The following is a 16,730-nucleotide window of genomic DNA, read 5'->3' on the forward strand; positions in this document are numbered from 1 at the left end:
TTTTAGATTTTAGTAATCTTGAAATTGTATGTGGAGATCCTTTTATACAAAATGAAAGCTGAGTTTAGTGATTTTGTTGTAAATTGATTGGAAAATAACTTGCCTATAAAACCACTTTTTTCCGATTTCTTGTTTCTAATTTTTTATATATAATGTATTAGTTAAGCCATTTTAAAAGTTCTTTATTTGGCCTTTTCTTTAGTTAAGCTCGAATCTCCGTCATGTGAGAGTATTTGAAATGGACATAGATGATGAATGGGAGCTTGATGAGTCTTCAGATGAAGAGGAGGAAGCCAGTAATAAGCCTGTAAAAATAAAGGAAGAAGTATTGTCTGAGTCGGAAGCAGAGAACCAGCAAGCTGGCACTGCTGCTTTAGCTCCAGAGATGGTCATTAAAGTAGAAAAACTTGACCCTGAGCTAGACTCATGATCTAGCTTGCCATTATTTTGTATGTTCTCTTGTCAGAAAGGACACAGATGATCGAAGATGTGTTGGACCACTTAATTTTCTTTGTGAAATAAACAGTAAATTTTATTTTTTTTGTTCTGCGTCATCTTCTTTTAGTGGTATAGCCACTGTGATAGATTTTCTTTTCACCATGATTTCTTTTTAATACTGTGTGCAGAACTAGTGTTAAAGAAAATATAAATTGAATGTGAAGAAAAAGTTTAATCTTTTCTGTCAAAAGGTAGGTATCAGGAATCATTCCTGTATCAGGAAGAAATTACGTTTAGTCATTCATCACTGGAAGTTTTGATGCATTTAGTATGTTTAAAACGCAGACAACATTTGTTCCTGTTTTTCCATCTTCCTCTTCTAGTTCACTTTAGATCTCCAGAATGCTTTCAAAATTATGTTTTTATACTGATTTACTGTAACCCTAAATAAGCCAAGAGATGGGTGCTATCTTTATGATCTAAATAGCAAAAACATTGCTTGACACCTGCATGATTATCTTTTCTCACTGCTACTTTATTTGAGCTCTGAATTCTTTGAATCACCAGTGTTTAGAAGTGTATTTTTCCCCTGTTCAGAATTGGTCAAGGACATATGTGGCTGTCTGTGTGGTTGATTCCTTGGGAACATGAGAAATAGGGATCAACTAAACATAATTTAGCATTAGTGCAAATGAGCGCTTGTTGATTTCCTAATGCTCGTTTCTAAAGTAGAATGGTACTGTCATGTGACTTTCAAAGTTCCCATTTCATATATGAATTCTTTTTTTTTTTTTTGTCTGTGTTGGGTCTTCATTGCTACTCGTGGGCTTTCTCTAGTTGCAGCGAGCGGGGGCTACTCTTCGTTGCGGAATGCGGGCTTCTCATTGTGGTGGCTTCTCTTGTTGCAGAGCACAGGCTCTAGGTGTGCGGGCTTAGTAGTTGTGGCGCACAGCCTCAGTTGCTCCGTGGCATGTGGGATCTTCCCGGACCAGGGCTCGAACCCGTGTCCCCTGCATTGGCAGGAGGACTCCTAACCACTGTGCCACCAGGGAAGTCCTATGTGAATTCTAATATCAGTTCACTGGTAAGTAAAAGAATCACTTTTGAAAGCTTTAAATATCTTTAGGCAGCAACATATACTATAACCAGGTAAGTGGGTAATTGCAAGATTGCTGTGTCATTTGTTTCTTTAATAGGGATCTTTTGTACTTTGATTTTAGGTATGTCACACTTAAGATTCTCAAGGTACCTCAGTTGGACTGATCTTTGTTGGTTTCGAAGGGAAAACTGAAGAGAATCCACTGTTGTGTGCATGAGCTTGGAGATTAGAACTCTCTTCAGGAGACCAACCATGCTAGCCCTCAGCCTTGCACTTAATAGTCCTTAAATACGATTAATATACAGTTTATATATATGTTTATTAATGGTTGGTCAGTGTTGATGGCATGGTGCAGAATGCCTTGAATTAACTTCTGTCAGCAAGAAAGGTGAAATGTCAGATGACATTACAGAGAAAGTACAGGTTGTAGGTATGTGGAGCAAATTAGGGTGAATGCATTGCACAGATATACCACATAACATTTAAATAACTTTGATGGATTTTAGGGACAAATAATTACAGATTGTTCTTAGAATGAATTACAGTCTCAAAATAAGCAGCCAGTTCTTTGTTAGACTAATCTGTCTCATGTGACGTCATTAAATTTATAAAGATTTTTTGATATGTGAATATTTGCTTTCTATGGTTCCAGCATAGGGATAGATTGAAACTGGGACTCCTAGACTCTGCCCTTATCTTGAGCCAGGGATCAGAAATAGTTCTGTTGATGCACTAGCTGTCCCTTAACATTGAGTTAAATTAATGTGAGTCGCTCCTTCATGCACCCAGTGTTCATAGCAGGAGTGTGTACAGTAGCAAAGACATGGAAGCAAGCTAAGCGTCCAACAGATGAATGAATAAAGAATACGTATGATACACACATGCACACGCGCGCGCACACACACACACACACACACACACACACACACACACACACACACACTGGAATATTACTCAGCCATGAAAAAGAATGGAATATTGCTGTTTACAGCAACATGGATGGACCTAGGGAATATCATAGTTAGTGAAGTAAGACAGAGAAAGACAAACATTATATGATATCACTTATATGTGGAATCTAAAAAATAATACAAATGAATTTATTTATAAAGTAGACTCACAGACACAGAAAAACTTATGGTTACCAAAGGGAAAGCAGGGGAGGGATAAATTAGGAGTATGGGCTTAACAGATAACATACTATTATATATAAAATGTGAAACAAAGACTTACTGTATAGCACAGGGAACTATATTCAATATCTTGTAATAAAGGAAAAGAATATGAAAAAAAAAATATATATATATATAACTGAATCACTTTGCTGTACACCAGTAACAAAATATTGTCAATCAACTATACTTCAATTTAAAAAAATGTGAATCATTCCTAATTATAGGAGTATAGTTTTTTCATTAATGCTTTTAATGTACATGATAAATCACCTATTTTGGAACTGGGTTTGTATTATATCAAAGTGAAAAAGTTTAAACTGATATCTGCATATATCTTTTTTATGTTTTAATAAGTATAAAACAATTTTCTGTTTATCATTGTATTTTTAGATACGTGCTATCATTTCCACATCATAAGAAACTTTGCTTTTAATATTTAGAAGCAATCTGATCATTATAGATTATCACTTTATTTCTAGTGTATTTAGCAGCACATGCTGAATTTGAGTTTTGAATTTAGTGAATGACAAGTAAGGTGTGGTGACGTGAGCACCCTGGGCCGTGGGCCTCCACCAGTTACTGGCTGTGTGCGGAACTCTGGGCCCTGACCTTTGTACGGTGGGGATAAGTGAGAACCTGTCCCAGGTTTGAGGACTAATGACGGCTCAGTAGAGCATTGTGGTTGGCATGTAGGAGACACCTGATAGATGAGCACTTCTTAGTACAGTATTCTGTGCTGCTCTTTTCTGTGTTAAATTGTGTTAGTTTTTTAGAAATTTAAATAGCCTTTTTTTTTTTTCCTCTGTCAGACTTATTGGACAGTGACAATAGTCTTTTTAAGTCTCTGGGTTTCTTTTTTTTGTTTGTTTTATTGTTCACTTTTTTCCAAAATAAAAATTTTACCCTCCAAAAGATGCTAAAACATGTTTTATTCAGAGCATTTGAATATAAATGTGAAGAAAGCTATTAGGGTATAGCCTGAGTTTATGATGCCATAACTAGAGGAGTCTGTATATATCTGAATTAATCTAAATTTCCCTTCTTGAGGAGGCCCAGCAAGCAGATGTACGCTAAAAACTTCTAGAGGATGCTATACCTGAAATTGTGGTTTGCATGATTTCACCAGGGGCAAATCAGTTTCTTTGGCACCTCTTGAAGTTGTGACAATTATCTATAGACTGTTTGCATTTATTAGAATCTATGTTTGACTGCGCGTATCATCTTTAGTTCTCACTGAGCCGGAGGGAGATGGTACCTAGGATTACACAAAGTCAGGGTCACAAAAACCTTATAACGTGAGAGTAAGATATTAATATTTCGATAATATTAGAGCAGAAAATGGTATTTGAACTCGTAGGAGGAATATTGTGATCAGAAGTTCTCAGTTGTTGAAGGGTTAGTGCTAAGAAGTGAACTGTTAATATGGTAGATAATCAGTGTTTTTCACTTTCTGAGTGAACTAGAACAGGATTTCCCATGAAGCACAGGCCACCACATAAAAATCACCTGGGCCAGTGATTAAAGATGCAAATTTATAGGTGCTTCCACAGGCCTGCTCAGTCAGAATGTGAAGGTGGGGCCCAGGTCTGCGTTTTTAACCAGCTCACCTGATCTTATGCCCACCAAGGGTAAGAACCAGTATTCTCCACAGAAGCTGTTTTTTAGTAATTAGATGTTTAGTATTTTGTTGTTGTTGTTGTAAGGTTAAAAGCTGCTCCCTTAGATGCATTGAAAATTGATGTATTTTTTTTCCTTTAAAAATAACCCTCACTGGTGATGAATTTCACATGCAAGGTGCTCATACTTCCATTAAGTCTATTTAGATGGCGGTGGACCTAATTGTACCCCAACTCTCTATGTACTATGGCATGTATAAATGAATCCCTTAAGGCCACATTTCAGCCCAAGGAAGGTATGGTTCAACCAAGTAATAGATGCTCAGTTGGGTCTCTGTGGGCCATGAGTTGGTAATAGTCCATTTCAGTTCATAAATGTCACCTTTCCTCAGGTGTGTGCAGTCAGACTGAAGCCACAGCGCTTCTGGACACGAAGTGTGCTGTGTGGTTACCGCTGTACCGATGATAAAACTGTCCCATGACATGACTTAATGACACTGTGTTTACCGGCTTGATAGATGTTTTAAACGTTCAGGCAAGGAGATAAATCTGTAGTCCATGCCTCCTGCCTCCGAATTCCGACGTTGTCACGTTCCCCCAACCAGACTGGATTCCTGATTCCGGTTGCAGAGGGAACATTATTATTTTAAATTTCCCCACTGTTCAGATGGTAAAACTGGGTGTTTAGGAGCCCAGCTAGATGTGATTGTCAACATTTTAAGTGACGCTGCCCAACTTTCTAACATTGATAACAGGTTCCTTCCCATTTTCCTTTCCACCACTTATTTTGTCCTGCCCAATTCCTGCAGGAAGGCATGTGAAGGATTTAAAAAAAAAAAAAAAAAGATTTGGTTTGCTCTCTTGGGGTGCAAAGTCAAGGTCTCCGCCGGGTGGCAGAATGTGGATAGCCAAGGGGCCAAGGCTATTGTTCTGGGTGCCATTTTCTCCCTGCTGCAGGAGGAGCCATCAAGGGAGACTTGGAAAGAGTGACCCACGTGGCAGGAGGAGACCCAGGTAACAGGCTGACGGAAGCCCAGTCAGGAGAGCAGTCAGCCGCGTGAAATGCTGCCAACAAGTGGAGAAAGGGCGTGGTGGGGGATTGGCTGTTACCTCTGAAAAGCTGAGAGTTGGTGGTGGTTGCTTTTCAGATAACCCTCAGTCTCCTTAACATCTTCTCCAAGGCTCTTCAGGCTCTGCCCCGGCACTCTCCCGTCATCTCGGAGCTCTTCCCCAGCTCAGATGGGCTTTCTTTCTGTTTTTCTTGAATGAACCAAATTCTTTCCTACTCCGGGGCTTTGGGATATGCCCTTTGCTAGGGATGTTGTTTCCTAATCCGTCACAAAGTTAATTTACACTTATTCTTAATTTCTCAGCTCAGTGTCTCTTCCTCAGAGAAGCCTACTGTGCTTCTAGGAGTCTCTCTTACTGACCCCTTCCCTTCAGATCAGTTGTCACAATTTTGTACTTATATATTAATTTGGTGCTTAGTATTTTATTGTCTAAATTAAATTATAAACCCTGTAGCATCAGAGTATATGTCCATTTTGTTTACCTCTCTATACCCAGTGTCTGGCATAGTGCCTGGCACATAGTAGGTGCTCAAAATATACTCGATTCAATTATCAAAATATACAGCAAAATGGAGGACACTGGTTTGAAATATGATAAATTATCCTGAAGTCTTAACAACATTGCAATGTGTTGAATTTGTTCACAAATGGGCTGTATTACAAAATTTGCAAACTGATTGTTTGACACTCGGATTAGATTTCTCTAATTTCTGTTTTTCTATAGAAAAACTGTCATTGCTGGTCCCGGTCTGCACCTACCGAAAATAACAATTACAGATCTGCAAGCTCACCTCTATCCAAATATCAGCCTTGATTTCCAAATCAGGATTCCCAGTTTTCAGCCTTCACATAATTTTTAAGGCCTTCATTCTTGTGAATTTAGGATAGAGATGATGTATTTAGAAAGATGATTTTTAGTATTAAAAAAAAAAGTGGTGACCCTGACAGGAAGTGTTCCAGAGGAGTGCTGGCAGCAGCAGCCCTATTTGAGTGGGTGTGAAATAGATGTGAAGTGAGCAAGTGGCGACCACAGCAGTAGGCAAGTCTTGAAGAATCTTGCTGCAAGAGGGGAGAGGAATGGAGTGGTGGCCAGAGGGAGACATGGCATCAGGGCTCTTTAAAAAATATGGATGCTGTGAAGGCATGTTTATACAACCATAGGAGTAATCCACGAAAGGGGGAGAAATTGACCATTCTAGAGAAGGCGGGGAATATGTGAGAGTGAAACCCTCGAGAAGGCAAAGAGCTAAGACCCATTGGTCAGCAGAAGGATCTGTCTTGGGTTGGAGCACGGTGTTCCTTCCACGCACACTCACAGGAGTGTGTGGGGACAGTTGCTGGTGGGTGGTGGAACTGTGGGTAGTACAACAATTTCCCCCAAGAGGTAAGGTCTCAGCAGAGAGAGATGGGAGGAGATGTGTGAAATTGTTGACCTCCAACGGGAAAGTGAATTTTGCCGAGGAAGTGTTAGCATTGAGAGTCTGCTGGAGATTTGTGGCATAAATTCAAAGAGTCCAATTAATGGAATCATTTTCTGCCACTGCTCAGGTGTCAGGCGGATTAGGTGGAGCATTGGGTTTAATCTGGGTTGGGCTTTTGTCAAACCACTGCGACAAGGCAGAGAGGGAGGAGGGGCTTAGAGAAGGTAGTACCACTGTGACAGGGCCAGTGGGTTAGAAGGTGGAGGATCATGGGGTTTGGGAACCAGAAGGATGGGGAGACAGGCGGCAGCCAGAGGGGCCGTTTGCAGTGAGTGGTACAGAGGTGGTGGAGTTGATGAGGACAAGGGGAACTGTGGCCATGGTGGCTGCTGTTGGGAAGGAGAAAATCACTGGGGATCAGTAGATCAAGAATTGAGTGCCCGGGGTTTTTGGATGGCTCATCCATCCATGTGGCTACTCAAGCTGAGAAAGGAGATGACAGCAACCAGGTGGAGAAGGTTACCGTGCGTTGGGTGCTGAGGTCACCAGGGCAGGAGGAGGATGCGGTGACAGCTGTGAGCGGAACAGGAGGGAAAGGAAAAGCTGCCTGTGCTTCCAAGGCTCCTGGGCTTTGAGAGGCCCAGAGGAGGGTCCGTGACTTATGTAAGGTCGCTTAGGAAGTCATGAGGCAGGGAGTCAAGCCCAGGCGGGCTGAGGCAGGGCCAGGCTCCCAAGCCCCACGCCGACTGCCCAAGAGATGCTCGAAGCAGAACCCAGGGTTGTAGAGGACCTGGTGCAGGATAAGAATAAAAAGTCAGCTTGTGAGCACTGCAGTGTTTTCCAGTCCTGTATCACCCGGAGATTGGTACTTCCTCCATCTGGGAGATAAGACTAAAGGCCAGGGTGGAGGTGGAGCTCAGTTCTGATTTTTAAAGCTGGACTCAGCAGCTCTCCCTGCTGGCTCTGAGAAGTGGTTGTCCATGGTTGTTCTCCTGCCTGATCCTGTCTTTTTTTTTTTTTCCACATCTTTATTGGAGTATAATTGCTTTACAATGGTGTGTTAGTTTCTGCTCTACAACGAAGTGAATCAGTTATACATATACATACATTCCCACATCTCTTCCCTCCCGCGACTCCCTCCCTCCCACCCTCCACATCCCACCCCTCCAGGTGGTCACAAAGCACTGAGCTGATCTCCCTGTGCTATGCGGCTGCTTCCCACTAGCTATCTACCTTACTTTTGGCAGTGTATATATGTCCATGCCACTCTCTCACTGTGTCACAGCTTACCCTTCCCCCTCCCCATATCCTCAAGTCCATTCTCTGGTAGGTCTGTGTCTTTATTCCTGTCTTACCCCTAGGTTCTTCATGACATTTTTTTTTTCTTAAATTCCATATGTATGTGTTAGCATACGGTATTTGTCTTTCTCTTTCTGACTTACTTCACTCTGTATGACAGACTCTAGGTCTATCCACCTCATTACAAATAGCTCAATTTCATTTCTTTTTATGGCTGAGTAATATTCCATTATATATATGTGCCGCATCTTCTTTATCCATTCATCCGATCATGGACACTTAGGTTGTTTCCATCTACGGGCTTTTTTTTTTTTTTTTTTTTTTTTTTTTTTTTGCGGTACGCGGGCCTCTCACTGTTGTGGCCTCTCCTGTTGCGGAGCAAAGGCTCCAGACGCGCAGGCTCAGCGGCCATGGCTCACGGGCTTAGCCGCTCCGCAGCATGTGGGATCTTCCCAGACCGGGGCACGAACCCGTGTTCCCTGCATTGGCAGGCGGACTCTCAACCACTGCGCCACCAGGGAAGCCCCATCTCCGGGCTATTTTAAATAGAGCTGCAATGAACATTTTGGTACATGACTCTTTTTGAATTATGGTTTTCTCAGGGTATATGCCCAGTAGTGGGATTGCTGGGTCATATGGTAGTTCTATTTGTAGTTTTTTGAGATACCTCTATACTGTTCTCCATAGTGGCTGTACCAATTCACATTCCCACCAGCAGTGCGAGAGTGTTCCCTTTTCTCCACACCCTCTCCAGCATTTATTGTTTGTAGATTTTTTGATAATGGCCATTCTGACCGGTGTGAGATGATATCTCATTGTAGTTTTGATTTGCATTTCTCTAATGATTAATGATGTTGAGCATTCTTTCATGTGTTTGTTGGCAATCTATATATTTTCTTTGGAGAAGTGTCTGTTTACGTCTTATGCCAATTTTTGGATAGGGTTGTTTGTTTTTTGGTTATTCAGCTGCATGAGCTGCTTGTAAATTTTGGAGATTAATCCTTTGTCAGTTGCTTCATTTGCAAATATTTTCTCCCATTCTGAGGGTTGTCTTTTGATCTTTTTTATGGTTTCCTTTGCTGTGCAAAAGCCTTTAAGTTTCCTTAGGTCCCATTTGTTTATTTTTGCTTTTATTTCCATTTCTCTAGGAGGTGGGTCAAAAATGATCTTGCTGTGATTTATGTCATAGAGTGTTCTGCCTATGTTTTCCTCTAACAGTTTGATAGTTTCTGGCCTTACATTTAGGTCTTTAATCCATTTTGAGCTTATTTTTCTGTATGGTGTTAGGGAGTGTTCTAATCTCATACTTTCACATGTACCTGCCCAGTTTTCCCAGCACCACTTATTGAAGAGGCTGTCTTTTCTCCACTGTATATTCTTCCCTCCTTTATCAAAGATAAGGTGACCATATGTGCATGGGTTTATCTCTGGGCTTTCTATCCTGTTCCATTGATCTATAATTCTGTTTTTGTGCCAGTACCATACTGTCTTGATTACTGTAGCTTTGTAGTATAGTCTGAAGTCAGGGAGTCTGATTCCTCCAGCTCCATTTTTCATTCTCAAGATTGCTTTGGCTATTCGGGGTCTTTTGTGTTTCCATACAAATTATAAAATTTTTTGTTCTAGTTCTGTGAAAAATGCCAGTGGTAGTTTGATAGGGATTGCATTGAGTCTGTAGATTGCTTTGGGTAATATAGTCATTTTCACAATGTTGATTCTTCCAATCCAAGAACATGGTATGTCTCTCCATCTATTTGTATCATCTTTAATTTATTTCATCAGTGTCTTATAATTTTCTGCATACAGGTCTTTTGTCTCCTTAGGTAGGTTTATTCCTAGATATTTTATTCTTTTTGTTGCAGTGGTAAATGGGAGTGTTTTCTTGATTTCACTTTCAGATTTTTCATCATTAGTGTATAGGGATGCCAGAGATTTCTGTGCATTAATTTTGTATCCTGCTACTTTACCAAATTCATTAATTAGCTCTAGTAGTTTTCTGGTAGCATCTTTGGGATTCTCTATGTATAGTATCATGTCATCTGCAAACAGTGACAGCTTTACTTCTTCTTTTCTGATTTGGATTCCTTTTAGCCACAGCAATCAGAGAAGAAAAAGAAATAAAAGGAAGCCTTTTGCTTTATTTTCTAAAAGACTTCTTCAACTTTGTCTTCCAATCTTCTAATTAATTTTGATTTTTTTCTAGAATATTTTAATTTCCAAGAGCTCTTTCCTCTTCCTCGATTATTATTATTTTCTTCATTCACCTCCTCCTTCTTATAGATCTGCAGTATCTTGTGTAATGTCTCTGAAAATATATGTGAACATTGTGTGTGTGTTTTTAGTGCATTTAGTTTTTATTTCCGTGAACTATCTTTAGCTTGATATTGGATACATGGAATTGGAGATGCCCTTGATATATCCAAGTGTGGTTGTTGGCTTTCTGGGGGTATTCAAAAGAATGGTCTAAATTGGAATATAAATTCATACATTGGCCTGGGTGTGGCGAGGTCATCTAAGGAGAGAGCAGAGAGTGAGAAGACAATGGGATTTTGGTAGAACCTGGCTACTGGCCTTCTGGATGTGGAACTCTGGAGAAGGACCAAATCCGGAAAGGAAACCAAGAAGGAACAGCTGGGAGGTAGGAGTGAGCCTGAGATGGGTGTCAGGAAGCCAAGCGTAGGGCTTTCGAGGAGGAGCAGAGGTCAACCATGGACCATCGTGAGAGGCTTATGAAGATGGGCAGTGACCTCTCCTCAGCTGAGTATCCCACGGAGTCCGTGTGGCTCATCATTCAGGCCCAAGTTTCTGCCTTGGATGTTTATTTCTGTTTTCTTCCATGACTGTTGAGCTCATGCTCCCGAGATGCAGGATTTCCACAGCAACACGTGCCTTGTTTTCTTGCACCTCCTGCTCTTCCTCTTCACTCATTCATTTAATTCTCTTTTCTTTTTCTTGTATCTGTATGAGAAGATTGATGAGCCTATGGTAATCATTTTCCAGTATATGTAAATCAAACCACCATGCGCTACACCTTAAACTCATACAGTGATGAATGTCAATTATTTCTCAATAAAACTGGAAAAAAATAGAGAAATAATTACAAAAATCAAAACACGAAAACAACCAAACATGCTCTCATCGCTGTGGACACTGATGATACGTATTCATCAACCCTAATCCTCACCCCTGTGGTCTTACATTCCAGTGGTGGGGGAGGGGTAGACAAGAATCCAGCAAAGAAATAAGTGAGCAAGATAATTTCAGAGAATGGCACCCTTAATAAAGAAATGTGAAGCAGAGAATTCCCTGGCAGTCCAGTGATCAGGACTCGGTGCTTTCACTGTGTGGCCCTGGGTTCGATCCCTGGTCAGGGAACTAAGATCCCACAAGCTGTGCAGTGCAGCCAAAAAAAAAAAAGAAAGAAAAAGAAATGTGAAGCCAGTTAAAGAGTTAGAGAGGAAGGAAGGAAGAGGGAAGAAGTTGCTGTTTTAGGTTAGGTGGAACATTCCAGAAGCGATCTGAAGGAGGTGAGAGAGGAGGCCAGAGAGTATCTGGGATAGATTTATTCTGACAGAAGGGACAGGATCTGCCAAGGCCCTGAGGTGTGTGCAGGGGACAGGGGAGGAGGGCAGCCCACAGTGGGAGAGGCTGCATCACAGGGCCTTGGGGGACATGGTGAGGCCTGTGGGTTTCATCCTAAATGAGATGGGACATTGCTGGAGGATTTTAAGCAGAGGAAGAACATGATCTGATTTCTCTTCTGGGGCAAGTGAGAGAAACACTGCCTGCTCGCTCGAGATGATGAGGTTGAGGAGTCCTGTGGAGTTTTGAGGCAGAAACTGGCCTGGATCTCGTTTGCCTGTTAGGATAACTCCCCATGGAGGGAGGAGTGGGGGACCTGGTAATTAGCACGAGGTGATGAGGGTACCGTGAAGGCCAGTGTGCCTGTGGATGATGCAAGAAGTAAGAGACAAGCAGTAAGGTATAAAATAGCTAATATTTGTTGAGTGTCAGTTATATGCTGGGCACTGTGCTGTGTCACTTGGATTATTCTGTGTAATCCTTGCATTGCCCTCGAAGGAAGGTAGGTTTTATCATCATTCCCACCTAACAGAGGAGGAAACTGAGGCTGGTTGAAGTTATAAAAGAAGCACGACACGCACAACTTTGTGAATGTAATTAGTGCCACTGAATTGTGTGCTTGAAGATGGCTAAATAGCACATTTTATGTTACATATATGTTATTGCAATTTAAAACAAAATTTTAAAAAACACACCAAAAACCCCACACCATTTTGTCTGTGAGACAGCAGAATTCAAACTCGGGCAGAGTGAACCCAGTTCTGAACTCATCCACACCGTGGTTTGTGTAAGAGATAGACTTGATTGGACACGGTTGGAGGGTGGGTCATCTAATGAGTATTCATGTCCATTTATTAATTCGGGGCATTTTATTAAAATGCACTGTGGTCCAGATTCCCAGATCAGAACGCTTATTTACGGCTCGTCTCTTCTGTTTTCCTTTTACTGATCCACTGTATCCAGTCTGAACTGTACTTGTGAAATATTTTTTCGGTTTCATGCCCTGCTCCCCATCCACAGTGGGCCTTCCCCATCCCAGAACCTCCAGCAGCCTCCTCCTGGGGCTTCCAGGCTCCCTCCCAGCTCTTCTCCAAGCCATACTTACAGTCCTAAAATCCTGGGGTCATAGTGGACCTCTTTACTTGGAAGCTGAGAGCTCAGCTTGGTTCCCCAAGTATGATGATCCCCAGGCTCTGGAGACGCCAGAGTGACTCTTCTAACCAACATGCTGATGGGCTTTTCTCAAGACTCTCCAACGACTCCTTTTCTCATCCAGAATAAAAGAAAATACCCTAAGGGGTCGGCCCCTGAGTGAGTCTGAGCCCCCTCCCCCCGACACTTACTCCCCCTCCTCCCATTTACTCACTCACCTCCAGCCTCACCAGCCTCCTTGCTGTACTTAGAACTCACAGGCACACTCCCCGCTCCAGGCCTTTGCCCTGGCTGTGCCCTCTGCCTGGAACACTCTCTCTCAGACTGTTGGGGTGGTTTCCTCCTTCTCCTTTGACTCTTTGCTCAATTTGACACCCTATTTAAAACTTTGATTCCTTGCCCGGGAACCCTGATCTCCCTATTCTGTGATATTACCCCCCAAAACACCCATCACCTTTGCCCACCACGGTATTTTGGATCCAAGTCTGACTCCCCGCTCCTGTGAGGATGAGGACTTTTGCTGTTCTGTTCGCTGATGTATCCCAACCCCCTGGCATATAGTAGGTGCTCAATAAACATTGTAGACTAATTGAATGAATGGATATTTCCCCAATTTCCCAAGGAAAGCCTGGGATTATATCATTTCCTTCTTACTTCTGTTGCCATTCATTTCTCAGTGAATCTTAAAGCTAATGAGGACAGAAGTGGAGGCCATACGTGGACTGTGAGTTTCAACCTGACTCTGGGTGGGGATGATGGCCAAGGCCTCTTCTCTAGGCTAAGGGGCAGAAGGAAGTAATGGCCTCTCCGAGCATGGCTTCTCTGCCCAGTGCCCTCAGCCTTACTCCAGTTCTGGCCCTTCTAAGGCAGGGTGGCGGGGAGGACCCCAGGGAGGGGGACCAAAATTGGTTTGCATTTCCTGGTAGGGGTAGGGGCAGGAGGACCAAGACTTAGGCAACAATTTTTTTTTTAATTTGAAGAAAGATGCTTTTCTGTCTCTCCCATCTTTTTTTTTTTTTTTTTTTTTTTTGCGGTACGCGGGCCTCTCACTGTTGTGGCCTCTCCCGTTGTGGAGCACAGGCTCCGGACGTGCAGGCTCAGCGGCCATGGCTCATGGGCCCAGCCGCTGCACGGCATGTGAGATCCTCCCGGACCGGGGCACGAACCCGTGTCCCCTGCATCGGCAGGCTGACTCTCAACCACTGCGCCACCAGGGAAGCCTTGTCTCTCCCATCTTTAACTTCTCTGCCTCTGGCTAGGTTTTCAAACCCAACCCAGTCTAGCAAGGGCACAATAAGAAGAATTGAAAAGAAAACTTTCATTTTTGTGCCTTATTGGTAAAGCTGGGCTTTCCTGTCACCCATTTTCACCTGGATCTGGACTTCTGCATCACCTTTCTCCTGCACATTGCCAGCTGCTCTTGAGCTGCTGTTGGGTCCTTTGTCAAGGAGGAAGTTTGCATCCAGAGCGCTCGGCCACTTTGGTGACAGCTCCCGCAGTCTGAGCCATGCCAAGATGGGAACGTGGGTGACCTCCTTTCCAGCTGGCTTCTCCACCTCCTGTCTTCACAGAGCTGTCATTTTCAGAAGCTATAACATTCTTCCCCCAGTCCTTTTAGTAGAAATCCTAAAGGCTCTGAAAACCGAAAGTTGTTTTTTACTTTGATAACTAACTTGGCATCATAATGTGACCTGGAACTTCCCTGGTGGCGCAGTGGTTAAGAATCCGCCTGTCAATGCAGGGGACACGGCTTTGAGCCCTGGTCTGGGAAGATCCCACATGCTGCGGAGCAACTAAGCTGGTGCGTCACAACAACTGAGCCTGAGCTCTAGAGCCCGCGAGTCACATTCCCCAGAGCCCACACTCCGCAACTACTGAGCCTGCGTGCTGCAACTACTGAAGCCCTCGCGGCTAGAGCCCATGCTCCGCAACAAGAGAAGCCACCACAATGAGAAGCCCGCGCACCGCAACAAAGAGTAGCCCCCTCCCACCACAACTAGAGAAAGCCTGTGTGCAGCAACGAAGACCCAAGGCAGCCAAAAAAAATTTTTTTAAAAAAAAAGTGACCTGAATTTGGTGGCAAAAACCTCACCTGAATGGAGGCTATTAATAGCTCTTTATTTAGTCCACTGAAAGTGAAGATTAGTATGTTTTTCCACTGAGCGTGAAGATTAGTATGTTTTGATGCAGAAATACGAATATGTCTAATTGTGTGCTGTCCCGGATTCCCTGGGGGTGTCATGGACCATGCCATACTGCACTGTGTGAACATTCTTAAATCGGAGTCTTCTGGATTTCAACCCACAGCTGACCAGGGTTTGGATACGGGCTGTGGATCTGTGTGTGTCCTATGACAGAGAGGCAGGGGGGAGTAACGCCTCTCAGGGTCAGTTGGCCCGGCTTCAGCTGGCACGCACGTACTGGCTGTGCGGTCTTGGCAAGCCTTATAACCTCCTGGACCCTCTGTCTCTTTATCTGTAAAATGGCAGCCATGACAGTGCTCTCACAGCCCTGGGACAAGGTCTGCCCTGGCTTGAGTCACCACCTGCATCTCCCGTCACGTCCTTGCTGGCCCCTCTTCTTGGACCCATTCTCCCCCAGATGTCTCCATCTGGCTCCCACCCCGTGTTCAGATGTCCACTGTGCTCTGAAGTCGCCTCCCCACGGAGGCCTCCTGACCCTGTTGATGAGGCATTGTTCTCACTACTCCCACCCTCCGCCTCTTTCTCCATCTTGCTTTTCCGCCCAGCACGTGTCTCCGCCTGCAGTGATCCTGTGTGACTGTTAGTTTACTTGTAAATCACCTGTCTCCCCCACTGGAAGGTAAGCTCCTCCAGACATGGCTCCTTGGCCTGACTCACAGCCGCCTGCCCGGCAGGCACAGCAGCCCGGCTGGTGCCCAGTGAGGAGCAGAGAGTGGGTTGCAGCCCTGCAATGTGCCCTCAGGGAGCACGGGGACGACGCATGCAAGACCGGAATGGACTGGCCATCGCCCCGCACTCCCAGCTTCTGCCCTTTCCTCCCTGGAGTGGCTGAGTTCCCTTTCTGTATTTAGAAGGGGCTGGAGGAGGTAGGGGGGCTTCTGAGGCAGTGAACTGAAAGGCGATTTTGGTTTTTTGTCAGGACTCAAGACCAAGTCTGATGAGATATTTCCCCGAAGGCCTTCTTAAGTGCAGATTTCGGGAAATAACTCAGAGGGCATCGTGCTCTGCCCCCGCTGTGAAGTTCTTGAAACTCTGGAGTTGGTTTTTGCTTTTGGCAAAGGCAGGCGGCAACCCCCAGAAACCTCCTGAGGGTAAAATAAAGATAAGCTGAGGGCTTGGAGAGGAAACCAGGCCCTCTGAGTGCCACAATTACTGGAAAAGCCTTTCCCTCTAGACCTGTGTCCTCAGGTTTCCTGGTACCTGGGACTGGGCAGAGTTCCCTGGGGGAGGAGGCAGTGTTTTCCTGAGTCCTTTTGCACAGCCTGAAACTTCTCCAGTGATGAAGCAGAAACAAGTCAAGTGTTCTTGGGGGCAGCCTGCATATCAGAGGATTCTGAAAACAAACTGAAGCAAATGCTGGATTTAACAAGAGTGCACTCACCCGAATTCCGGGGCCGTGGAGTGAGGACTGAGAGCTCTCTTACGGAGCTGGGAGGGCAGGGTTTTAGAGGAGGGTCGAAGTCTTTAGGAACACGTGAGTGAAATTAGTTAATCAGAGGGGTGATTTGAAATATTGAGCCCAAGGGTCCCAGAATGAAATTCATGAAATATTAGAGACCTTATAAATGTATGCACAATGCCAGCAAGCAGAAGAGCCCGGCAGCCATGCACCTGCTACCCGGGTTTATAAAATTTTCCCATTTTGCCAGATTTCCCAAGAAAAACCCCAAACGT

At 43.8% G+C, this 16,730-nt stretch overlaps 1 protein-coding gene across 2 annotated transcripts in view; it reads left to right on the forward strand.

Moving 5' to 3' along the window:
* Window positions 1–724, forward strand: part of ANAPC4 (anaphase promoting complex subunit 4) — a 41,690-nt gene extending 40,966 nt beyond the window's left edge. Inside the window, exon 27 of one of the 2 annotated variants that reach the window (XM_079921094.1) lies at window positions 203–724. In XM_079921094.1, coding sequence (XP_079777220.1) covers window positions 203–430 — 228 coding nt within the window. In that variant the 3' untranslated portion in view covers window positions 431–724. The remainder of the gene's footprint in view (window positions 1–202) is intronic. The other variant, XM_079921093.1, reaches the window with a different exon arrangement.
* The last annotated feature ends 16,006 nt before the right edge of the window (window positions 725–16,730 follow it).

The sequence above is a fragment of the Stenella coeruleoalba genome, assembly GCF_951394435.1.
Source record: "Stenella coeruleoalba genome assembly, chromosome: 4".
Lineage (NCBI taxonomy): Eukaryota > Metazoa > Chordata > Mammalia > Artiodactyla > Delphinidae > Stenella > Stenella coeruleoalba.